The sequence below is a fragment of the Tamandua tetradactyla genome, chromosome 17, assembly GCF_023851605.1.
Source record: "Tamandua tetradactyla isolate mTamTet1 chromosome 17, mTamTet1.pri, whole genome shotgun sequence".
Taxonomy (NCBI): domain Eukaryota; kingdom Metazoa; phylum Chordata; class Mammalia; order Pilosa; family Myrmecophagidae; genus Tamandua; species Tamandua tetradactyla.
In genome coordinates, this window is record NC_135343.1 from 5,639,498 (window position 1) to 5,666,825 (window position 27,328).

The 27,328-nt window shown below is 41.7% G+C and overlaps 1 protein-coding gene across 3 annotated transcripts in view; it reads right to left on the bottom strand.

Annotated features, from left to right (window-relative positions):
* AFF3 (ALF transcription elongation factor 3) overlaps positions 1 to 27,328 on the bottom strand; it is a 586,201-nt gene that overhangs the window by 428,815 nt on the left and 130,058 nt on the right. For 2 of the 3 annotated variants that reach the window (XM_077133880.1, XM_077133879.1), the window contains exons 3-6: positions 7,542 to 7,616; positions 5,118 to 5,238; positions 3,766 to 4,078; positions 3,254 to 3,639 (exon numbers count right to left, since the gene is read on the bottom strand). In XM_077133880.1, the coding sequence (XP_076989995.1) occupies positions 3,254 to 3,639; positions 3,766 to 4,078; positions 5,118 to 5,238; positions 7,542 to 7,616 (895 nt within the window). Of the gene's footprint in view, positions 1 to 3,253; positions 4,079 to 5,117; positions 5,239 to 7,541; positions 7,617 to 27,328 lie in introns of all 3 variants that reach the window. The other variant, XM_077133878.1, reaches the window with a different exon arrangement.

Genomic DNA, 27,328 nt, shown 5'->3' on the forward strand with positions numbered 1-27,328 from the left:
TTACCTATTATTGAAGACTAAGGAGTTACAGCAAATAATTTGCCATGGCAGCAGACAGGGTGTAGATGTTGTAAAGGGAAGAACGAGGAATTTATGAAGTGTAAAATCAGGCAAAAGAGACTCAAAGATTCTCAATTTTTAAAAATAACTTAGAAAATGTTCTACTACAAGAATGATGAAAGTGATGGAATTTTTCTAGGACTAGAAGGCCAATTTTAAATTTAGTTTGGACTTTAAGTGAGAAACTGCAAATGAAAACCTAAGGGCTGGAGCCTTAATTTATTCAATTCATGTAAATTTCTTGGAGGCAGAGAGCATGTCTTAGAATTTTAAAACTTTCTCCTATCAAACTGTATCTAGTAATCAATCTGGTTTCCTTATGAAGATTGTATCTACACAATACCATTCAGCTATCCCCAACCTCCACCCCCATCTTTATATCATTTTTACCTAGCGTGTCTTTTTAGCCCATCAGAGTTGTCACAGTGCCAGAAAACCCATTTCTCCAGCTAACATCCTGAAAAAGCGTGGTCAAAGAACGCGAGTTCCCTTCAGGTCATTTTCTCTGTAAATTTCCCTAAAAAACACATTCCCCATCTCACTGGAAACTGATGCCAGCACTAGGAAGAGGCCATTTTCATATAGGTAGATTCTATATAAAAATATCTATTTAAGCATTAATATTTTTAAAATTTGTGCCACATTAAATTGTGCAATCCCTTCAAAAATAAAAACAAGTATTCCCTCGATTGTAAAATCTGATTGGGTGATAAAATTCCTCAGCTTCTATTTTATGACTGTGGATTTTACAGGAATGACCTATAAATATGGAGCAATATACCTGCAAAGGATATTCTTAATCTTCTCTTGGCCCTCTGTTCAAAAAAATCACGACGCATCTGAAGGATGAGGAGAATAATTTACAGACACCACCCTGCTGCTACTTGGCAAGGACTCATTTTCTTATTGTGACAGTGCATGGATTAAACAGATGAGTGCTAGAGTCAAATTACAACAATCTTTCATTAAATGGACAGCTTCTTGCTAATACAAGGTTTACATTTGCACTTTCCCTCAAATCCACCAATTACGACTTTGTCCCATGAAAAACATCCCTTCCTCCCTCTTTTCTACCAATGCTGGACTGCCCTCTTTGAAGTGTAGGAAAGCCAGGAAGAAAGCAGGCTGAGGGGTCCGCTACCATTACACGTGAGGGAATGAAACACTTCCTGCATAAAGGCTCTACTTTCTCAGTCTGACTCCGACTCTTTCACGCATTTCCTTCTTTCTGTAATTACTAAACACTAATACAGTATTTCATTAACAATCTAGAGTCCTCAAAGGGTAGCATGAAAATGTCCAAGTCATTTAACGACATCCCCAAAAGTCTAATGAAAACCATAGTTATCTGCATAAGGCTATTCTATTCTGGTTATCAAAAATATTAATCCTTTCCTCTACCCAGAATTTTGTGAACTCACTTGTCTCCAAACTAAATAAGCTAATCAATGATCAGCTAATACATTCGGGGTTTCTTTGGCAGGCAAAAATCATTTTAACGAGGAACCAACTGGGATTGAAATTATAAAGGGACTCTTAGAGGTTGAAAGAGTTAGTTGCCATTGTTTAAAGATAAGCCATACTTTTTATGAAAGTACAGGCCATCTGATAATGATGACGAAAATCAAAAGCTTGATGAAATTCAGTATCGTAAGGCGGGATCTATTTGTGTTTCCTACAAACTTCTGAAAGCATAAATGCTTGTAGAAATTTAACATGATAGTTGGCCTCTATTAATTCCTAAAACACAATTTCTGTAATCTACCACAGATTAATAATCAAAAAGAGGTTACTGGTATACCTGACACTCATTTCCTCATTAGAATCTGTAAACATCTGAGAGGATAAAAAAGATGTTCTATTTTAGGATAAGGAGTTCATCTCCCAATTGGCTTATGGTGGTTTCTGAGATGATAGACCTTTTAAATATTTAAGCTTAGACTTGTCAGAAACCCAACAAGAAATGTCAAATCCTTTGTTTCATTTGATTATTAAATCAAATTAGGCTACAAAGAATATTTCTGGCCGCAATGTTACTCAGTCTTTAAAGAAGACCATGTCAAAAAGGAAAAAGAGGACGGGCCATTGGTGGCTCAGCAGGCAAGAATGCTTGCCTGCCATGCCAGAGGACCCGGGTTCAATTTCCGGTGCCTGCCCATGTAAAAAAAAAAAAAAGAAAGAAAGAAAAAAGAGCTAAAACAGTTCCATATACAATGTTCTAAAACTCACACTTTATTTTAGTTTACCATGCTACAACAACAACAAAAAATGTGAGCAGTCATATATATTCTTCACGTGCTTTTAACAACTACAGACAATTTGGAACATAGTGTTAGATGTGCTTCTCTAAAACTAAACTTCATTTTCAATTCAGATTTACTGTTCAAGTGATGAGGCCGCTTTGCCTTCTCCATGATTATATGCTTGCTTGTTTAGATCTTATGAGAAATAAGTCTATAGTATACATTGTCTAATGCAAGGAATAAATACTTACGATACAATGCAGGCCAGATGGATTTGAGTAAAGATTCCATTCTCTTCATATAACCTAATGCCATTTTTATCAGATTTGGAGGGTTCAAGTAAGAATTCTAATTAACACCACCAAACCTGGACCTTAAATATTATAACATGGACAGGACCTAGTATCAATTGGAATAGTCACCATATTCAATACTGAATTATTTAAATAATTACCTTAAAAGTCGTTGTGAGCTTTACCTCGTGAAGCTTTTCTAGAACCATTTCAAAATTGACAAAAATGCTAAGAGTTCCTGAAATCTTTTACATAAAAATTAACCTCTTTACATGTTAAGACTTACAGCCTTTCGCGTACTAATAGACTATAACAATATTACATGATATAATGATGTATTTCAGCCAACACTGGATTGTTCACACAAAAAATGCCATGGATATACTGAAGATTTTCCTGCCCCAATTAACACATATATATAGATAGGCACTTACAACTCCATGTATTGATACTTAAATTTTTTTTACTATAATGCATTTGAGTTTAAGAAATCATTATTTATGTCTGCCCTCCCCCTTTAGTACTGCTGCAATTGCTACAAATTCAACCACATTAAGGATTCACATCCTTGAAAAAAGAAATATGGAAACTGAATTTATCCCTGCAAGCAGCCACGTGTAACTAGTTGCATGCAAATGGTATTGAGCAAAGACTCACCTCCCCTTGTTTGGGGATGCTGAACTTGGAAAGCTTGGCCTTGGCTCTGGCCGAGTCTGGCTTGGTGGTCGGGACTCCCCTGTAAGACGTACAGTGCACACTGGTTTCCGTAGACGACTTAAGCTTGGGCGACTCATCAGGAGCCTGATCTTGACCGTCCATCGGCCGCACATAGGCAGTTGGTTTCTGCTGAACCAGGCTGGGTTTGGAAGCCAGGGATGGAGGAAAGTTCTGAACACAGTGTCCACTGCTGCTGTGCTTGGCTGACATAGCAGGTGGCCTTTCCTGGGTCTGCAGGCCCACCTCTACATTGCATACTTGTTTGGTCCGTGGCTGTTGTCTGCCAACACCATCTCCAAGCAAGGTCCTCAGAGAGCCCTGTTGTGCTGAGTTGGAAGAAGAAGAAGAGGGAGATGAGGATGAGGGGCTTGACACACGGGGGTTAGGTTTTCTATTACTGTCCTTTGAGTTAGCAGATTTGTGCAAATCAAGCAATCCGTGCCCATGCTTACTTGCTCTCTGCTGGCCTTCGGGTGGCGCGTGCCCAGCCTTCTGCCAGCCCATAGTGCCTCTCTTACCCTGCGGCACGGGGACAGCTGCCGGGGTGGAAGACACAGCACTACACACAGACGAGGGCTGGAGCTGGGCTCTTGGATCTGCAACAAAATGCTCATCAATCTTGTTCACAGGAGTCTGAGGAACCCCAGGTTTGGGGACGCCCACCAGATGACTCTGGTTGGATCTATCGGTTAAAAAGTCTTTCATTTCATCGTAATTGCCTAAAGTATTCTGGATCCGGTTGGAGAGCTCATCCCCCTTGTTAGTCTGGAGAAAGAAAAACAAAACACCACACAATTATTGCATACAACAGAAACTCCTGAAATAATGGACCGGTGGTGCCCGACTGAGCACAGAATTAGGGCTGCCACGTTCAAAAGGAGAACTGAGAGATGAAACAAAAATCCTCACTGTCTCCAAGACACGTGTCAGCACTCTACATCTCACCAGAACTGGAGAGCTGTAACACGTAGGGCACATAAAAAGGGAATCTATCTTGGGTATCATGTTACAGGTGAAATGTATTGTCTGAAAATCAGAAAATTCACTATTGGAATTTCACAAAATTGTCTTGATTGAATCTTTCCATGATTGGATTTCCTTTTCCATGGGGTTCCACTGGAAGCTTTTCTTGAGAATTCAGATTTGACTTACCATTGTTCTGTTTCTAACTATATATTATTCTCATGAAAAACCAAGAGTAACAGGCAAGAGAAGGCAGGGTGACGCTTAAAAAGAAACACAGAGGCTAAGTGTGCAAGAAACCACCACCTCGAGCAATCCATAGCTCCAAGAGGCCCAAGATATTGATGAAATCTAGGACGAAATTAGTTTTCAAAGAGAGATTATATTTCTGGCATTTGATATAAGTGAGAAATAACTCAACAATTTATTTTTCTATTAGCTGTATTAGGTAACCTGTTCCTAGAATGATCCCAGCATGACAGATACGTTAGCTAACCTCTAACAGCGTTTGTTTCCTAAGAGCTTAGAAATCAAAGCAATTCTTTAATTAACGCAAACATGAAGCTTCTATTGAGAAAAATCATCAAAAGCAGATCTCAGCCCTCAATACTGACAAAACTAAGAATTTACTGACAGAGTAGCCAGTAAAGGCATGTGAACTAGATGTCAGGATTTGGGGTGGGGGGGATGGTTCTATACCTAGGACTGGGCCATCGTCCCTGGGCTGAGCAGGCAGAAACTTAACTGCACTTTGGCTGGTCCAATCTTCTAGCCGAGACTGGTGTCACACAGGGTTGGAGGTACGCGTGGCGGGCACCAATAAGCTAATGCAAACATCTACCTTGTAAGGTTCACTGAAGAGGGAGTAACTCGAGTTAAAAGCGCCGTCATCCTGCTGGGCTTCTTGATTTCTTCTTTCTCGTTCTTTTCTCCGTAATACATTTCTATCCGGTTCATAGACACTGTATCGGGAGAAGGAAAAGAGAATAACCACACACACACACACACACACACACACACAACATTAAAGGGTAAAGCCCAATCCAACATCCATCTAAGTGCAGAGATCTGGTTCATGGACAAATGGCGATGATACAAGAACATGAATCAGATTAAAGATAGTCTAATCAGATGGGGTGAGCGTGAGTGCCTGATAATTACATTCTTTTGGGGGAAAAAAATCCTTAGGACAAGTTCTAACCTCTATTTGACTTCCCTGCCTGATATGTGAAAGAGGAAATACCTAGGAAATGTGACAGGAGAAGACTGAAAGTAATCTTAAAGCCGACGGTAATTACAGCGATGTGTAAATAGAAATTATGAGCAGATTTCCTCTTATGACATAGCCTCTGAGTGTTATATGGGAATACTCCTGTTTTTTTTTTTTTTTTTTCAAGGCAGGGCTTGTTTCTGTAGTGATTCTTTCATTAACTAGCTCCCTAAAGAGCTGTTAAAACTACATGCTGCAGTGGTTTTCACAATTATGAGCCTTCTTCTGATCTCTGTTAATCAGTCAAGTTGTCAACGTACCACTGAATCAATTCTTCCTTCTGATATATTTGACACGATCACTCCTCCTAACTATGAAAAATGTGCCAGGAGGAAGGGGGGCAGGCAAGGCAGAGAGAGAACAGAAAGTGAATTATATTGTGTCATCAAGGAACTGGGTCTTTTGTTGAAGAAAATTAATATCTATTCTCCAAAAATACAATTATGAAGTGATCAGACACCAGAAGACTGGAAGGGCTGAGGAAGAAATGAAGTATTACTACCCTCTAATGAGGAGAAAATAATGGGCCTAATTCAACTAATGATAAGGAAGTGAACTATTTACTAAAGGAAGGAAATATACCTGTGCTACAACCACTAGATAAAGAAATCTGCTCTCCGTGTAGACAATAGAACTACCCTATCAACCCAGTCGGAAAGAGCTGGCAGATCCCTCAAGGTGAGCACTGTATCCTTTTCCTAGAAGAGCATCCACCTCCAAAGACCTTGTCCACATTTTGCTTTGCGCTTCCACTCAGCCTATGGGGCAGATGCTTGAGTAGGGACTTGGCACAACCCACGTGCGGTTCTCCCCCAACCAGCCATGGGACGAAGGAAACACCATGCCATCTCTCTACTAACCCAGTGCCTTCATTTATAAAACAAGGGTGTCTTATAGTGTTGCGACACAGTTTAAACATGAAGGTAATATATAAAGGGGCTTTTGAACAGTTTTAGGTGCCATAAAATCCAACGTCTTGCTATTAAAACATTAATAATAAAAAGACCTGTGGGTTCAAAGATGCCTATGAAAATGGTGATTTTTTTTTTTAGCCAAATTATCTTTAATAAAAGGAACACTCTCTGTCTCATCTAGCTGTGGAGGACACAAATAAAATAATCATAAAATAAATACTGCTTCTCCTCCTGGCTCTGCCCCTTTGGTCAGAATATACTTTAAATTCGCTGTTTAAGGGCTATGCTGAATCTGCTTCTGGCAAGGCTGCTTCTGTACCTAAGGCATTTCATTTAAATTTAAGATTAGGGAATGTTAAAATGCCCAGAACGTGTAACCTATTAGCATTTTAATTCATCCTTAGTACAATACTCAAAGCTATTAGACTTGGAAGTCCAACCACGACCTTCATCGAAAGGCAGGCTGTGGCCTCCAGAATCTTTTGCCAACTGAGACACCAGAGGTCTGGCATCAACCTTCCTCAGCGTGGCAGAAGGGAGGCACGAAGTGGAAATGACGCCCAGTTCACAGAACGAGGCTTCTCGCACAAAGGACAGGGTATGACTGTCCTGCCATGCTTATGGGCATGTGTAATATGAAACCCCAACTTTCATGAACATTCCATGGATTTAAAATGGAAACTGCCCTGAGGACACACAATACATGCTATGGAGAGAGGGATATGAAATGGGCTTTCCAAGAGGAGGGCCTGGTCTTACTAGGATGAACCTGTATATGCTAACTTTCAGACCAATATCGGCATTTGCAGTGCAAAAAAAAAAAAAAAGCTTGTCTTGCATGCATGGCACCTCTTTCCCTCTCCAGTCCCTGAGGTCGCCTGTGGAGCACCCGTCGCAGTGGACGTTACACACAGAGACCTCCACACACATGCTTGCCGCCATCAGCCAGCACAAGCCAACCAAACAGACAAGAGGGATGTGATGCAGGCAGCAGCCTTGGGGACAGATGGAGCAGGCAGGCAGGCAGTCACTCAGGGTAATTTCCAGGCTTCTACGAACACCCCCAAACCTGAAATAATACCTCCTGCATCTGCTGGCTGATGACTGAAATTCCACAACTAGAGGGTCATTCCTCTGGTTTAGGATGTCTTCACCCCTGTAAGAAACGCAAACACCACAAGAAGGGAAAACGCTTTGAACCTGTGTCAGCCCTCTGCATCTTAGAGTGAATGAGTTTGTCCGCGTGTTTCCCAAAGGCTAAGAGCTTGAGAAGGCACATGGACACTTGGGTCCGAGCCCTTGAAAAAAGGCATATAGTGACAAAACAATTGTATAAATTCTACCTATTCTGCAATGTATAGGTAGCCAAAGCAGCAGTCAGCCAAAATCGATTAGGCTGAGATCAGGCTCATTGCAAAGAATCTGGATCACTTTATAATTGGGAGACCGTGGAGCTAAGGGGGAAGCTGTTCCTCTTTAAGGAGACCCGCCTCATTCGCCAACCCTTTACACTGGACGATGACCAAAAGCATTCCAAGATGCATACCATTTGAAGATAAAGTTCTCTAATTTCTGGCTTGAATAACCAATCTATGGTTTCTAGAACTTATAAGGAATTCGCACCCACAGGACCACTTACACGTAATCCACAAATTAAAATGTGTTAGCCATCTTTCACAGACCATCATCAAAATGCTCATGCATGCAGTACCTTCATACCAGAAGCTGAAACCAAAACGATCTGCAATGACAATCATTTCCCCTTCTTCAGAGCAGAGCAAAGGAAACCCCAAAAGAGAGGCAATACTTCTCTAATGCCTTTCCCTTGGGCATCTCTGCTACCCTTCCTTAAGGAGCCCACTCACTCCTTCTCCCTAACCACAACCGCACCCCCCATTGTCATTTCAATCCTCGGGGACTAAAATGGCACCTGCTCAAAGCAAACGCCACTACAAGAGAAAGTCTGGGTATGCCATCCCCCAAGTCTTCCTAAGCCCGTGAACTTTTACCTCTTCTACGAACACTAAATGTTTTAACTTATAGACAATACCTTCTCTACAGCGAATCCACCATTCCACTAATGACAAGTGAAATTCGTGCAGCCACTCACAAGTTCAGAGTGCCTTTCACTTGATCTTTCACCATTAAAACTGGATCCTCTTTCCCCCGTATGCCATTCAGGAAATGCAAGGACCATGCCATTGGCTTTAGAAGCAAACCCTGAGAGCCTGAAAGTCAGGTCAGCTTCCCTGGGGATGACCATCTCAAGTGTTAGAGAATTCTGATTCTCAGCAGGCCGTCTTATCCATTAAATTCAGAGAGAATTATATGCTACCAGCTATATTTCTTTATTTCCAACATATGGTAAAATCTCTATCGGTGGTTCAGTTGCTCCTTATTTTCATGAAAATTATAAGAATCACATTCCTCAAATGTATGTCACCAAATGTATTTATTTTGCATGAAAGTGGAGGCAGCCAACTGCTACAATATTATTTATCGCAGATGCGTAACATTCCCAGAAAATGAACCTTTTTAATCAACTCCCTTTAAAAGGCTTATTTATTTTCTCTTAGAATAACAAAAACAGGAAGTGAAAAATGAAATAAAATAATTTCTTGACATTTATTTGTTTATACTCAATACTCTGAGGTATCTTCGAGGGCTCAGGTCAAAGCAAATTATGGTAGTTATGTAAAAATAGATGGCCAAATATGAAATTATCATCATTTTCAAAATTAACTGACTCTTGATCCTACAGTAACAGCATGAAAGTAAATAACAGCAATACCTATGAGCCTGATGATACCTGCCTGCCACTGAGTTCAAAGCACTTCACCTAAATGACCCTTATTTAGCCTTCACCCATTGGAAAAAGATAATGATGGCAAATATTAATTAATTACTAAGCTAAATTTTTTCAAGATCAAGGAAATTACGATAAGACTTTAATTGTCATGAAGATGTCTTGAAGCAGACATCACATGGAGGAAATGGCAAAGTTCAAAGTACTTGACTCATCTCTCTCCAAAGAATAGGAGTTATACATGAGCCAAAGAGGAGGCCACACTCTCTAAAAGCCTTATGTCTACAAGCTCAGTGTTAACAAATAGCGAACCCAAGCCGCCCAGAAGCAAAATAGGACAAACGAAACAAAAGAACGGTATCTTCCATTCAGCAAAAACTACAAGGAGAATTCTGGAATAAAAGCTTAGCTGTTTTAAGTGTGTATACCCCCAAAACAGAAAAAAACAAAAATCGCTTTTTTTCTACAGCACACACAAACACAGACACAAAGCACATCCATATAATACAGAATTATAGAAATGAGGACAGAAGAGTAAATAAAGAAATTGCAGATCATAAAGCATGGGCCAGTGGTACCACCCCTTTCATCAAACCCTGCCCGGCCATCAGCCTGCTCCAGTCCCTCCTCAAGCAGCCCTGCCGGGGAAGAGGTGCTGGATCTGGGCAGCCCGCCGCTCCAGCTGGGCCCGGCCTTCACAGGAGACCCGACTGCCCCACAGGCACCGCTCACATCCTCCTGCACTGATCCGTGAGCTGAAACCTTGTTCCAAACAAACTTCACTTCCCACAGAGGAGTCGTTCAGCTACGGGTATTACGTAGCCGATGGCACTTCCCTACTCCCCCACTAGAATCATCAAAATACTTTATTAAAAAAAAATTATCCTAATGTGGTGCCTTGGAGCTATGCACCCCAGAAGAACATCTATTAAATCTATTCCTGTGAGTGTGAACTCTTGTAAACAGGACTTTGCGATAAGGTTACTTGGGTAAGGTGTGGCCCAGCTGAATTACGACGGATTTTAATGCTATCACTGAAGGCCTTACACAGAAGGTCGCAGAGAGAGCAAATTGCAAGCAGCAGCCAGATGCTGAAGTCACAGGACCAAGGAGCCAGGAGGATCCACCATGTGCATTGCCACGTGATGGAGAAGCCAAGGACCTGAGACCACCGGCAGCCAGCCCCAGAACGCAGTCATCTGGGAGAAAAGGTCACCCTGGTGACACTTTGATTTTAGACTTCTCCTAGCCTCAAATTCATGAGTCAATACATTCCTGTTGTTTACACCACCCCATGGCACGGTATTGCTTTAGCAATGAGGAAGCTAAAACCCCTAACTACTGGTGAGTCTCCAGGGTGGGGGTCCAGAAAACAAGTGAATTCAAGCAGAAGATAATGAACAACCTCTCAACCAGGTTTTGAAGGAAGTTTTCTGTTCTCCATGTCTAAAAAAATATAGTCCGTTTCAAATAACAGAAATAAAGGTCACTTTCTCCAAAAGCATCACCTAAATGCTACTCTGTAAGGTGTTTGGGAAACAACTAGTGCTGTGACCCCACCTCCTGCTGAGAAACAAACCATCTTAGGTAGAGAAGAACTGGGCCCATTTGCAAGAAAATGCTTACACAATGTGGACAGGGAACTGGTAGAAGGGAGCAGCACAGAGAATTGGGGTTAGCTTCCTGGAGGAATTTGCTTTTGACCTGAGTCTCGAGAAAAGGGCAGACGGAAGAGAAGGAAAAGAAAAGGAAGAGCTAGAAGATACATAAATTACTTTTAAGGGCCTTCAACTGTATTCAAAGTAGGTGACTGGGATTCCACATCTCTTTGCTTTGCCCCACAGTGACACTGCCATCTCTGCTTCAGTCTAGACAGTCTGTCTGGCCCCTTCCAAAAAGCAGGTTTGGTGGAGGCGTGAATGAGTGCACGGAGGAAGGAGGGGAGGAACTCATACAGCCCAGAGACTCACTTTTCCATTCTCTACAGCCCTGAGCAGCCTGGCCCCAGAGGAGGCCGTAGTCCCAGATATTTCATAGTCCTGGACGACACGCTCACATGCCCCTGGGGCTGGGAATGGTGGTCACCAGGGCAAAGTGGAAGAAGAAAGAGCACGAGGTGGAGAAGACGGTTCTGCAGACGCTCCCTGCTCTCTGGAAGAGACACGTCAGCGACTGGACATAATTAAAGAAACTTCATCAAACGCTCCAAAATGATGACAATTTTATGAGTCAAACTATTTAACATCCGTTGTTATTTATAAAGCAAATAATAAAAGATCAAGTAATCATTTCTTAAATTAGAGAAAAGGAAGGCTACTGAAGTGTACTTGCATTTTACACCTCTTTAGACCAGACAGAGCAGGGGAACTGAAAGGTAGAAAGGTGGTCAGGGAGGGAGCAGGTGGTATAAGCAATCGAGGAAGAAAGAAAATGTGGGTTAGAGCTCCACATTGGTCAAGAGGAAAGGATGCTTCCAACAGTATCTTTCACCGCCTGCGCTGTGGTGGTGGAGCTGGGGAGGGTAAGGGGGTTACAAGGTGCTGAGAAGGAAGCCCTAGCCTACAGTGCATACGACAGACCCTTTAATGTTGAACATCAGCACTCCGTCCCCTGCTCATGGACACTGGCCTTTTCTTTTTTCGCCTGTCCACTCTGTTTTCCCCCAACAGCATAGCACTCTCATCTCCCACTTTGTTAACTGTGAGCTCTACAGACTATTTCTACCATGTCCACCTTGAGAAAGTCGGCCCAGATCCTTACCTGGCTGTCTCCAACCTAAGGGTTCCCTGATCTTAATCCAACCTTGAAAATAGCTTCTTAGAGCACCTACAGACCTCTGCCTTGGGGTTTCCAGCCAGCCCCACCAGGAGGGGCGTGGAACCAAGGGTAGTTTGCGCCATAATCACAACTTCCACACCATAACTTTTGGGAAACCAAGACACAGGAGGGAGCTGCAAAGTAGCAAGTTTGGCCCAAAACTGCTCCAAACAAAAACAACCCCTTTGGATGATCTACATCATTTCTTAGACCCACCCAGCCAATGCTAAATTTCCCTAATAATGACGATGACAGTTTATTACTACATACCAGCCACTGCACTTTACACGCATTATTCCATGTAATGTTCTTACAAACCCTGAGAGACATCATCTCCATTATTACCAGTGAAGAAACAGTCTCCAAGATTAACTTTTGCAAGTCACACAACCAGTAAGCACCAAAAATTGGATTTGCAATGTGGCTGGCCGTCACCAGAGACAGCTGGTTCTTCAGCTCCGCTCCGCAGCCTTCCCTAGGAACCTGCTCACCAACAAACGTTGGCAGATGTTACTAACCCACCCCCCACCCAACCTTTTGTTAGTAAGAGTATCAATTTCCAGATCATGAAAATTTCAGTTTCCTCCTCTAAGATCTGTTAAGCCTCCTATAAAATAAAACCAGGAAACACAGTTCAAATGCGTCAGCACTTGGAATTAACTAATACTCTAATCTTTTTAAGCAGAAGATTTCAGGAGCTGTAAAGTAAATTAAGTGCCCTCCCCTGCCTCTCCATGTTATCAGTTTTTTAAAGTGTAGAATTCTGTATGCTGAATACCTGGGGAATTACAAATAGTCATGGTAAAGGTATTTTATAACAAAACTCACAGACAAGCCACTATTGCGACCCAGTATTGGACTTATGTCAGTTCTTTACCGATTGCTTACCGAGTCCTAACTCCATTTCTAACTCAGTGGAAATGATGACTGCTTCAAATCTCTTCGTAAATATACTCCAGTGAGGTTTTAGAGCGATGACAGATAAATGACAGCTTTGCATTTTGAAGGGTTAAATGCTTTTCCTGAGGGATCCTAAGTCGTGGTGCCAAGAGAACAAGTGTCAGCCTGTAATGAAATTGTTCCACGAGAAATAAAACAGCCGAGAAATAAAACACCAGGCTGTATGACAAGCGGCTTTCAAAGAGGCTTTCCATACAGTATAAACAGAAGTTAATTGGAGTTTCTTAACAGGACCTTTTTCCTTTACATGATAAAAGAGTCTTGGGATGAAGCAATTACTCTGATTTACCATCTTCTCCTTGGTAGACTATAAAGATGCTGCAGAGCTTCACAAAAGCAGTAACTTAACCCAATGAGGCCCACTGGCAAAGTCCCTACTATGCCACCTCTGCGTGCTCTCTTGCAGGCAGTAGCCCAGGGCTGCTGTCAATCACAGGAGGCGCGGGTGAAAAGGAAGCTTTCTCCCTGGGCTTTCTGCGTTAGAGCCAACTTACTTTTTCTCCCACCAAATGTTCAGCTAAATTTTATTTTTACTTTACAGCATCAGTCTCTACCCTTCAAATCCTAGGCATTTTTACAGCCACGTACATGGTGTGTCATGTTTGACAGCATGTTTGAGATTTTGGTTCTAACGCAATTAGTGCAAACTAAGGACTCTAGTTTATGGGAGCAGTGTAATATTCTTTCATCAGTTCTAACAAAGGTGTATACCAAAGCTAAGCGACAATAATAGCGGGCTATAAGGAGCATGGGATTTTTTTTCTAGGAGCAATGAGCATGTCCTCAAATTGACTGTGGTGGTGAACGCACAGCTCTGCGATCATACAGGGACCCACTGATTGTACATGTTGGGTGGACAGTGTAGTGTGTGAATAAGTCAGCACACACGCACACAAGGCTCTCCTAACCTTAGAGAAAGGTAATAATCTGTCCTCCTGGGCCTTGCCCCCCTGGCCTGCTGCAGTGTCCGGCAACTGTCCTGCTCCCGCCACCCTCCTCCAGGCCCAGTTTTCCTGCACCCCTGAGATCGGGCTCTGCTCTCCCCCTGAGCTCGCAGCATCCTGACCTGAAGGCAGTGGATGTTCCTGGCCCCCCAGCCTCCCACACGGATGGCCACGCCCATGGAGGCTGCCTGCCCTGGCTCTGAGGTCGGTGCTGCCTCGGTGGCCACGCCCGAGTCCGCCCGCCCCCTTTCCTTCCCGCGCCACGCCTTTAGGAGCTGCTGTGTGCAGTCACTGAGGCCATGCGCCCCCTCACATGGCGCTTGCCGGGGCGAGGGCGTCCACCCCACGCCTTCGGGCGCCATCTCTATGTTGATGACCCTCCTCCACCTCTTCTCAGCCCTGGACTCAATTATCCAACTGGGTACTCGGCCTTCTCACACAGGGTCCCCGCAGACACGAAGCTCAGCAAGTCCACCCACGGCCCCCTCCTCGCCCCAGCCCAGCCCGCAGCCCTCTCAGTGGACAGCTCCACCGCCCACCTACCGCACGGCCACCCACTCAGTACCCTTTGACTCCCTGCTTCCCACGGCGGTGCCTCCCTCAGGCCCTCGACCCCGAGCCCTGCCAGCTCCACGCCCTGGCACCCAAACCTGGCCACCCCCTCCCTTCCCCCACGCACCCCCAGATACGTGCAGGGCTCCTCCACATTAAAAAGTCAGGAGGCCTTTCCAAAACAGCGGCCTGACGGGTGCAGCCGGGCTGACCCACCTGCAGCACAGGGTCCACGCTGGTACCATGACCCCGCAGGAGGCAACACGCAGTTCCCCTCCTGCTGGGGCCCGCAGCTGTCCTGGTCTCAAGGCCATGCCGCTCCACGGCGTGGCTCTGCACCTGCTCCCGGAGGGCTCAGCTGCGTGAGGCTCGCCCCGGGAAACCCTCCCAAGCAGCCCCGACGGATTCCATGACCCCAGCCCCGCCCGGGCTGCCCTGCACACGGCCCACCCGGCACCCCAGGTTCTCCCCGAACCCCAGTCCCCAGGCTACTTGTAGGAATCCTCCCTTCAGCTGTAGGGGTGAACGCTGCACACACAGCACCCGGGGCAGTGCCTGGCACAGCACAGGGACTAGAAAACACACTCCAGAGTCCTCGCTAAATGAATATATCTTTTTTTTTCTCCATTTTCAAAATGTAACCTAATACCTCCCACAATCTGAACAAACAGAACTAAAATTCAATAAGATCCCGGGTCTTAAAATGTTGTTTATGGTTAAAGAATTAAATAACAAGTAGAATCTAACAGTCATCAATTTGAACAAGCGTCTGGTACCAGAGAGTTTGTAAAGTAGGTTTATGCATGTTGTTTATCCATCTCAACAAACCTGGCATGTCACCATCATTTATGCAAAACAAAAAAGTTTAATATCTGAACATATAAGCACATAAAAATGAATAAAATCTGCGTGCCAAAAACATCATTATGCTCACTTTTCAGAGAGGGGCCTCTCAGAGGTGAAAAAGGTAGGGCTTTCAAAACTTAAATCACTTGCCCAAAGTCATACAACTGTTAGAATTGGGATTCTAATTCCAATTACCATGGAAACTTTAGATATTAAGAAATATCTAAACTTAATCCCTACTATAATTGACATTTTTAAAATATTATGCTTCTTTAATTAAAAAAATATTTATTTAACACTTACGTTCTAGTTTGTAACCTGCTGGAATGCAATATACCAGGAACAGAACAACTTTTAAAATGAGGAATTTATTAAATTGCTAGTTTACAGTTCTAAAGCTATGAAAATGTCCAAATTAAGGCACCAACAAAAAGTCACATTTACTCAAGAAAGACCAATGAAGTTCAGGGTTTCTCTCATAGCTGGAAGGGTACAGGGTGAAGTCTGCTAGCTTTCTCTCCCGGCTTCTTGTTTCATGAAGCTCCCCTGGGAGCATTTCCTTTCTGTATCTCCAAAGGTCTCTGGCTGTGTGGCCTCTGTCAGCACTGAAGCTCTTTCCAAATGATTCCCTCTTAAAGGGCTCTAGTAAGCAACCCCACCTTGAACAGGTAGAGACACATCTCCATGGAAACCATCTAATCAAAAGGTACCACCCACAACTGAGTGGGTCACATCTGCACGGAAATGTTCAAAAAGGTCCCATCCAGCAATATTGAATGAGGATTGAAGGACACGGCTTTTCTAGGGTCCACAACAGATTCAAACTAGCACAACTTACTATATACAAGGCGCCAGCTGGACACGTAAAATGTCCATGGCCAGCAAGACACAGGTACTTCAGTTTCCTACAGTGAAAACTCTGTAGTCACCTGAGCTTGACTTAGAAGAAATTAGGAATCACGACTTACTTGAACCTTATAGTTCTATAATTCATTCTTGCTAGGAACACCAAAAATGATTAATTCTAAATATCCATACCACACAGTGACAGAAATCAAGGGGTCTTCTGAAGCTGGCACAGAAAGTTCCTCAGTTCTGTTAGGCATACAGTCCATCATAAAAATATTTTACTTGCTCGTTAGAACATCAGGAATATTAGATTATATGTTATACAGGTGCCCGCACATGGTGCTAATTATCGGAATTCTTTAAGAAATGCTGCAAAGATGACACTAAGTGCACTCTGGAACATGTTTGCCTCATGTTATCTTACAATGTCTTCACCCACTCCTCCCTCTCTCCTTTTGTCTCCCACCCCATAATCTTTCTCTTTTTACATCTCCCAGATGCTCCCATCTCATCTCTGCCAATTCAAAATCAATTAACCCTTTGCTGGGTAGGCAGGAGGACTCATTCCATGGGCTTCTGTCTATGTTTCCCAATAGCCTGGCCCTCTGGGGTCTGCTGGACTACAGGGTTTAGAGCTCTCAGAATTAGCTGAGAACAGTGTCCAGCTCCCCGTAGTTTCTCAATTACTATTGAATGAATGAATGAATGAATGAATGATCAATGTTCTTTGCACTCAGCCCCTACTCTCACTGAATAGCCAGTAATGATGAGCAGTACTGTGGGTAGGCATCTCTGCTTTTTTTAGGAAAGCAAAACACATCATTATGATAAATAAAGGCTTTTCAGATACATTCTGAAAGAAGTAGCCTCAAGGAACTGATCAAGCTGGGTTTTGCCAAATACTTTTTTGATTGGCACAAGGAGGAATGGAAGTGTCATGTTATCCTTTTGCAATTAAAAACCTACACTCATTAATAGAAGATACAGTAATTTCCCAGTGGGAGACATACTAGAAAATCATTAAAGTTGATTTCCCAGACAAGAAGCAAATGATTGAGAAGACATACCAAAGCATTCCACTGAACCAGAACATTTCCTACCACTGGGCCTACCGCCTCTCTACTTTCAAAGATGCTTGAAGGTAAATATCCCTTTACCTGTCAAGATGAATTGGTCCAGGAAGCAGAAGACCCAGGTCTAAGGTCCAGCCATAAACAGGTGAGGAGCCACTTTATGCCGTAGCCCTCATCTCAAGCACTGGTTTTTATTAAACCAATCCATACAATGATCAGTGGCTGTAAGAAGCAAATGAAGTCATGAACACAGAAGTATTTGAAAAGGTTAAAGTGCTCCACCAAGGTGAAATATGGATACCTGGTTGGAAGGTGACTAAAATACCCACAATGAAAAAAATAAGTATCCTCCCTAACCATATCATATAGATGGCCTGCACAAATCCATGCTCAAATAATGACTTTGACAAACAATTTCATTCTAAGAATACACTATCCATATTCAGGATCTCACAGAAGAAGCTATTTCTAACTGCAATACAAAAACAAATGTAAAACCAACTAAATATCCATTCTTAAGAGTACTTCATGCCATGGAAAACTATGTACCCATTGGATGGAGCAAATCTAGATTACAGATATGGAAAAATGTCCAAGGCTTACATATTAAATGCAAAGAGGAAATTATAGAAGAATATGGATGATATAATCTGTTTTGCATAAAATTATGTGTGCATATATAAATATATAAAATTTTTAAAAAGGTATCTCTGAGGTGACTTACAGACTAGCGTGGGGTAGGAAGGAATTTATATTCTTCTGACTTGCTCTGATGTCTTACAAGGACATATTACTCTTTAATACAAAACATTATCTTTTAAAGTACTGACAACGTAAAGTTGTCCTTTCTTCTTATCCCTCTGAACCATCCATAAACATGCAAAATGTAAAATTAAGGAAATCATCATTATTTAGCATGGGATTATGTGCTGCTCTGTAGCAAGATACTCCACGAGGCCAGGCCTATTTTCTCCCCTCCTCTCACCATTCCAGAAAGAGGAATTGAACCAATTCCTCCACTACCCCATGTCCAGACTTTAATCCCAGCCACAGTGGTCAATAACTTTCAGAATCTCTGAAAGTTCACCTGTTCTTGGACATACGAAACAAGATGAGAAAAGAAAAACACCACTACATTTGTCCTGATGGTACCTAACTGCATCTACTCTGCATCACTGAGGCCTCAGGCAAATAATCTGCAGTATTCCCAAGGGGAACTCAGAAGAGTTCTGAAAACAGGCCTGGGAGCGTCTCTTTAGGAGGTCAACTTGTCTACTTCTTCTAAGGATTATACAACCTCCAGACTAAGAACCTGGGAAAAGAGGCATCTGGAACTTTCAGTTTATACTAGGATAACTATTTACATCAAAAGGGTTTACCGAAATTCCAAGTCTGCCGGTGTGCTGGTTTGAAAGGAAGCATGCCCCCTAAGAAAAGCCATGTTTTAATATAAATCCCATTTCATAAAGGTAGAATAATCTCTATTCAATACTGTATGTTTGAAACTGTAATGAGATTATCTCCCTGGATGATGTGATTTAGTCAAGAGTGGTTGTTAAACTGGATTAGGGGATGACATGTCTCCACCCATTTGAGTGGGTCTTGATTAGTTTCTGAAGTTCTATAAAAGAGGAGAATGAGAGATTCAGAGAGAGCAGAACGATGTAGCCATGAGATGCAGAGAGTCCACGAGCCAGCAACCTTTGGAGATAAAGAAGGAAAATGCCTCCCAGGGAGCTTCATGGGAGAGGAAGAGGAAGGAGATGGAAAGCTAGCAGATGATGCCGTATTCACCATGTGCCCTTCCAGCTGAGAGAGAAGCCCTGACTGTGTTCACCATGTGCCTTCTCACTTGAAAGAGAAACCCTGAACTTCATCGGCCTTCTTGAACCAAGGTATCTTTCCCTGGATGCCTTTGATTGGACATTTCTATAGACTTGTTGTAATTGGGACATTTTCTTGGCCTTAGAACTGTAAATTAGCAACTCATTAAATTCCCCCTTTTAAAAGCCATTCCGTTTCCGGTATATTGCATTCCAGCAGCTAGCAAACTAGAACAGCCGGGTACTCCTCATCCCTTGCTACAGATTCATTAACTGTCCATTCCTGCCATTATCAGCATGACCCTAAAATATCTCCTATCTTTATAATTTAATCTGCACTCTTTTCCAATTTTTCCATGAAACTGTCTCCTGAATCCCATTTAGTCAAAATTTGTTTGCTGTTTGATACATATTATTGCTTTTCTTCAAGTTAATAATAAATATTGAATTTTTAGATAAAATTAATCCCCCTTCAGATGATGACTTGTGTTTCCACTGTTCTAAATACTGATATTTAAGCAGTTGTCTCAGACTAGAATTTATACACCTTAAATATCAAGGGAATTATCATTAACAAAAGCAACATACCTTAATATTAATATTAAGCACATTGCATTTTCTTAAACATAAAAATCCAACTGTGGCAGTTCACAACACATTCATGCAAAGTGATCACCTCTTTTTTTAACATCTCCGAAGGACCTTTTAATGTTAATAGGTTATTCAAAGGGAAACTAGGTTTTCATTTCCAGTAAGTACTATGGCTTAACATTTTTAAATGTCCTTATTGAGATATAATTCACATTCCCTAAAATTGACCCACATAAAGTGTAAAATTCATGGTTTTTAGTATATTCACAAAGTCATGCAACCATTACCACTAAGTTTTGAGCATTTTCATGACCCTTAAAAGTAACCTGTATCCTTCAGCAGTCATTTCCTATTCCCCTCATCCATCCCCCCAACTCTAAGCAATCATTTCTATACTTTCCATTCTTATAAATTTGCCTATTCTGGACATTTCATATAAATGGGATCATGCAATATGTGGCCTTATATCTTTCACAAAGCATCAGGTTTTTAAGTTTCATCCATGTTGCATCACACATCAGTATTTTATTCCTTTCTATTCCTGAATAACATTCTATTGTATGGATATTTATCTTACCACTGTGGCTTAAACCTTGAACCTGTAATTCAATATATTTGCTGAACTTCTTACCACAAAGTTGTACTGAATTCAAGGCAAATAAGAAATGGTCCCCATCATAAGGATGATATCAGGATGAAGAGATTCCAACTATAATACCAGCACATCCCTGAATTAAACATTTTTTTGCATGACATTAATTACATATGTGCTAATGCGGGCAATTTCTATTTTTCAAATGCTGTGTCATTTTCCAGATTGGAAATATAAGTACTTAATTACACTTTGGGACCTATAATAATATATTTGCACGTTTAGACCAGTGGTTTTCAATGCTGTCTGTCAATGAAACCATCTGGGAAGCATAATAAAATATAAGCCTGGACTAACACCTGACCAACTGAATCGGAATTTCTGGGGACAGAGTCTGGGCATCAGAATCCTCTAAAAGCTTCCCAGGTCATCATAAAATGCAGCCAGGTTAAGAACCATTCATTTAAACCTCAATTATTTACTAACAACCATTTTACCTTCATTTTATGAAGACTACCTACTAACTACATAATGATAGAATTTATATGGTACAGCTAAGAATAATTTGGTGGGTTTAAATAATTTCTCCCTTTATTCTTACATCAAAATAGTAATATTATCACATCAGAAATATTAAACTAGCTCAGTGCTATTTTGATCCTAAGTCATATGAAATGGATATGAATTCTAATTTTTAATGCTACCAATATAAAGCATAAAAAATTTATCTAGAACCCATTTATTATCAAATCAATATTCAACCATTATAAAAAATATCACCAGCCATTTTCTCAATAATTTATTATTAAAATGTCCCTTTTTAATTCATTTGAAATTCGTTTCATTCTCTTCAAAGATTAACTCAAAACATAAATAAATATATACGCATATATTTCATTTACAAAACTTTCAGTGAGTATGTCAATTGGGAAAGTTATAAAAGAATGAGAGAGTAAAGAACTACTCTAATCTAAATGTTATTTTTAATTCAACTGTGCAAAGTTTAATATATTGTGTCTATTTTTAATTAAAATTAGAAATTAAAGTATTATGATTTGGGTAAGAAATTCAAATCAGCAAATTGAAAAATTAAATTAAACTTGCTTTAGAAATAAACTATTATAAACATAAAATTAGAAGAGAGAAAACTAAGCAAGCAGGAGAAATAATGTTTTTTGAGCACTCCAAAAATTAATAAACTGTAAGCAGAGGAAATGACCCCAACTTTTCCTTCCAGAGAAGAAAATTCTGGTACCTACTTTAAGCTTCCACTAAATCTTTTTTAAATTATTACAATGTATTTATTTAGGTATTTACTGACATTGTCCCTTTGTTCTTCTTCGTTTCTTTATCATTCATTTTCCTACCAATGTTTTTGCTATTTTTAATTACACAACTTTAATATAGTTTCCCTTTATAAAGAAATGATACTAGTGATTCAATTAGGGTCCAATCAGAAAAAGAGAAACCACTGTGGGTAGTTGAGACAGAAGGAATTTAATGCAGGGTATTGGTTAAACAGGTGATGAAAGAACTTTTGGCCAAAGGGATGATGAGGCAACCCAGAGGTTAACACCAACAGTAGGCCACTGCCACCATAAATTTGAGGAGCGCAGAGTAGATGCCATGGTATCCTGCCCACATCCCTGGTGGCAGGACCAAGGCACCATCCCACCAGGTGCTGGGGTGTTGTCTGCTGATGGCTCACAGCAAAATACTTCCCTGGGAATTGCCATTGGCAAAAGAGAGCTGCCGTGCTCAAAATTATGCCCCATTCCCAAGGTCACCTGCCCACTTCCCATGATTGGTCAACAAGTCGTACAAATGCCAGGGCCCCTTGTCTCATTTCTGAACAACTCTGAAAGGTCCCGCCAGCCCAAGAGCCTCCTCAGAAGCTCACCTGAGGCCACTGTTGCAGCTACATGACAGTTCAACTTCTCCCTCTCCCAACCTTCTTTCCCTCACTCCTTCCCAGCTGCTGTAGTCAAAAGCACCCCCCAGCAAACCTCCTGAATGCAAATTCCTGTCTCATAGTGTGTTTCCTGGGAAGTCTGACCTAAAAAATTAGAACAAAGATGAGGAACTATGAGAGCTCAGGGGACCAAGGACCTCTGGCTGAGACTGGGACCAGAATGGGCCTGAGCTGGAGCCATGAAGGAGACAGAAGTGGTTGAGAAGCCCTCACCAAGGTAGAAAAAATAAAAGCAACCCTGGTGTGCCCATCAACAGGCGAGTGGATCAACAAAATGTAGTATATATATACTATGGAATATTATGCATCATTCAGACAAAATGATGTCCCAAAACATACGACAACATGGATGAATCCTGAGGACATAATGCTGAGTGAAATAAGCCAGACACAAAGGACAGATACTGTATGACTCCATTATTATGACTCTGATAAAGCTGCCAGTGTTTTGGAGCAGCTAGAAGGAAAAATCTGAGATAGGGCATGGTAGCCCATGACAAACTCTGGGAACTGTTCTGTAGCTGCTTGTGGAAATGTGCTTTGAAAATTATTGTCCTTCTTTCTTTTCTTTGTGTGTGTGTGTGTGTGTTATATTTTACAACAAAAAAGGGTTTTAAAAAACTATAGGCAAAAAAAAGGTAAAAAAAACTATAGGCAGCTATAGTAATATTAGATAAAATAAATTCCTGAAATAAAAAATTTGAAATATTTAGTAACATAGCTCACTACTATAGCAAAGTTGATATCTATAATAACTTTTTACTTGATATTTTGAGAACACAGTTTTGATAATTAATCAAATGGTATTTAAGATAGTGTTTAATATTTAGAATTTAAGAAACTCTGGTATCTGTAGTTAGAGATTTTTTTCCATCCTTGCCTTAATTTTAAATTGGCTTATGAAACATTGTATAAACAGGCTTTATGATGATTACTTAGATTTTTTTTTTAAATATGCCTATGGATAAGCTAAGATATTCATTTTAAGTAGTTAAGATTTTCATATGTTAATTATAAAAATATTTGTATTATCATATTTTCCTGAAATCAGGAAAATACTTAATAAAACGGGTCATTACTAAAGCAATGCAGTTTTCTGTAAGAACTTTCTACTTGATATTTTGAGAACATTCACAGTTTTGATAGCTGATCAAATGGTATCTAAGTTAGTGTTTAATTCTTAGAATTTAAGAGCTTTTGCTATCTGTACTTGTAGATTTTTTTCCTTGTTGCCTTAATTTTTAATTGGTTTATGAAACTTACTGCGCAAACACAGGCTTTACAATGATTATATGGATACTTTATTTAAATATGCCTATGGTTAAGCCAACTGAGATATCCATTGTTGGTGGTTCTAAGTGTATTGTTTGTTTTCTTAAATTAAAAAAAAAATGTAACCCTGTCCTCTCTTGTCCTCGCTCCAATCTCCAGGTACTAACCCCTACCCCCTCATTTGGCCAAACCCAGCCAGAAGCCAGCTGACGTGGGGGCCTGGGAAACGCAGTCAGCAGTAGTCAGCCTCCAGGAGACAAAGGGGAGAGGGAGAGGTGAGGGATGGAACTGAGGGCAATCAGGCCCAGGCACAATTACAGATAAGCCTAAGTAAAGCCTCCTCTGGCTAATACTCCCTATAAGAGACCCTCCCATGCCTCAGAAGAAATCACCGTTACTTGTTAATGGTGTATCCTCCGAGAACTTCTCCCATGTATAGGAAAACGCATAAATGGTTTCTTCATTAGTTTACCAACAACTAGCTATGGAATACTTACAATGTACCAACTGATCTAGGCATATGGGAAATATCAGGGAACAAAATCCTTGCTTGCATGAAGCTCATATTTCATCAAGGAAGCCAGCCAAACTTAACAAATACAAATTTTATGATAGAATAGAAATGTCATGAAAAATCATATGAACAATACACACTGCAGAAGAAGGTGAAAATGCTATTCAGTGCTATCCAAAAGAACTCTCTGTGATTATGGAAATGTCCTTTACTTGCTCTTCCCAATATGGAAGCCACTACACACGTGGCTGTTGAGCCCTGGAAATGCGATTAATGCAACTGGGAAATGGAACTTTCCATTTATTTAATTTTAACTAATTTAAATTTAAATAGCCACATTAGCTGGTATCTACCATGTTGGACAGGACAGCAGTACAGAAAAACCAGAGAAGATTAACAGGGATTGGGAATAGAGAACATGGGTGAAATGGAGAGGAGCAGGTTAATATCAGGTGGTCATGACAGACCTCATTCAGAAAGTGACAACTGAGCAAGGATGTGAAGGAGACAGGATTTAGTAATGCAGATATCTGAAGGAAAAGGTTCCAGGCATGAGGAACAACCCTTCAACACGTAAGGCAGGAATGCCTGGCAAGTTCAAGACACAACAAGGGAAACTATGGCTGATGTCGGAGAGAGAGAGTAAAGTAAAAGAGTCCAGGGAGATAGAAGAAGAACCCAGGGGATGGAGGAAAGTCCAAGGGGGTAGAGAATGAGTCCAGGGGATGGAAGAAGAGCTCAGGGGTTGGAGGACGAGCTCAGGGGATGGAAGAGCCCACAGGATGGAGGAAGAGTCCACAAGATGAAGAAAGAGCCCAGAAGATGGAAGAAGAGCCCAGGGAATAGAGAAGCCAATGGAATGAAGGAAGAGTCCAGCGGTGGGGAGGGAGAGCCCAGGGGATGGAGGAAGAGCCCAGAGGATGGAGGATGAGCCCAGGGAATAGGGAAGCCAATGGAATGAAGGAAGAGTCCAGCGGTGGGGAGGGAGAGCCCAGGGGATGGAGGAAGAGTCCAAGGGGATGGAGGAAGAGCCCAGAGGATGGAGGATGAGCCCAGGGGATATAGGTAAGTGCAGATCCCACTGAGCCTCTATGCCTGTGAGTCCTCTGAACTAAATGGGGAGCCGCTGCAAGGTTTCCAGCAGAGCAGTGACATGGTCTAATTTAGTTTAAAGTGACTCACTCTGGCTACTGCACTGAGAACAGACTTCGGGATTGAAGGTGAATGCAAGAAGTCTAGTTAAGAAGAGCTGCAGCAGATGGTGCCCTCACCAGAGGGGGAGCAATGGGGAGATAATCAGCAGTTGGCTGTGGGTAATTCTGAAGGTAGAGCCAAGAGATTTCCTGACATTGGACTGGGTTGTGACAGAGAAGAATGAAGATGATTTTAGGGTTTGGGCCCCAAATGACTAGAAGGCTGTGGGTAGGGCAGATTTGGGGGGAAGGAAAAACAGTTAAGCTTTGTACACATTAGTTTTGAGACCTCAAATAGATAAATAAGAAGCAATGTCAAGTAGGCAGTTGGATAAGCAAGTATAAAGTTCCAGAGAGAGAGGTCTGTGATAAAAACATATTTGGAAATTATCAGCATAATCATGGTATTTAAAAGTAGCTTAAGTCTTAAAACTGGATAAAATCAAGGCAGTGAGTACAGACAGAGAACAAGAAGGAAGACGACGCTTGGACCCTGCAAAATAAAAAGGTTGGAGAGACAAAAAGGAACCAGCAAGTAAAGTGAGGAGGGGTCAGAAATGCAGAAGGAAAGCCAAAGCCTCCAGTGTCCTGGTGGGCAAGTGAAGAAGGCAGTACCAAGTGGAGAAAACCGCTGGGTCAAGCACAATGAGGAGAGAGAATGGATCCCTGGATTTAACAAGATGGAGGTCTGTGAGGTCCTAGATGAGGGCAATTTGGGTGGGCAGTAAAGGCAAAAGGCCAGCTGGAGTGGGTTTAAGAGCAGTCAGAAGAGGAATCAGAAACAGAAAACATAGAGAAATCTTTGGAAGAGAGTTACAGAAAGAGTAACAGAAAAAAAAGGCACAATTTGGTAGTAGTAGTAGGGATAAGAGAAAAAATTTAAAATAGATGTTTATATGCTAATCTATTAAAATAATTAAGTAGAGAGAAAAAGCTTATTGCAGGAGAAACGGGAGAACTGCCAGAGTGATATCCTTGAGTGCACCAGAGAAGATGGATTTCCTACAGAGGGAACGGCATCCAGGAGCAGGATGGATGGCAGAGTGAGTGAGGGCAGAGGCTGGCACAGAGGTAAAACCTCTCTTCCAGTTGCTTCAGGTTCCTTGGGGAAGTAGTAAGTGAGGTTATCAGCTCAGAGAGAGGAGGAAGAAAGAGGTATTGAAGCGGAAAGGAAGAGGAGGTGTGAATGAGTCACTCAGAAGAGTGAGACTGTAGACAGGCTGGGGAAATTCAGGACGGCTACCAGGCAGCCTTAAGGGCCTGCCCAAGACTCATGGACATGGGCTTCAAGTAACACGGCTATGGGCTGTTCACCACACACTGAGCTGTGGGGTGCAGAGGCAGAGTAAGCAGGATATCACATGTAATCAGGGCTGCGGTTCTGCCAAGCAAAATCGGCGACACAAGAGAGGAGGGGAGAATTAAGGATGCTTGTAAGGAAGTGGTTACTTCTGGTCATGGAACTGAAGCAGGGTAGAGGGGGCCACTGAAAAGAGGACTTGGTAGTCCCAGAGGGTCAAAGAATTGTTATCAGGTCACTAAAGAAGATGAGCTGGAAAGACAAGTGCTGGTGGTCAGAGGTTGAGATGGTGAAGGGTTTAATATCTTTGATAATGACCAAGTCCTGGTGGAAATAACTGCCTGAGGAAGGATGCAGGGACAATCATCAGAAAAACAAAGAATTCAAGGAACAGTTAGTTATCTACTGATCAACCTCAGCATTTTAATGGTTGCACAGTATGCAGACACCATGGTTAGTTCTGATATTCTCCTGACAGATATTTAGGTTACCATTTTCTTCTCTGTTAAACAAAACAATGCCATAAAACATCACTGAACAAGCCTCTTTGCACATAAAACGTTTCTCTAGGATAGATGCTGAGATGAAAAACTCTTCTGGCACAGAATATGCATTTTAAAAATAAATATGGTAAAGCCTCCCTCCAAAGTTGCTGTCAGCTCCCCACCCATAATCTTTGGACCATAACCATTTCCACATGCTGACTTCCAATGAGTCAATGTTCCAATGACATTACCTGCAGCTTGTACCCACAAGCCTGTTTT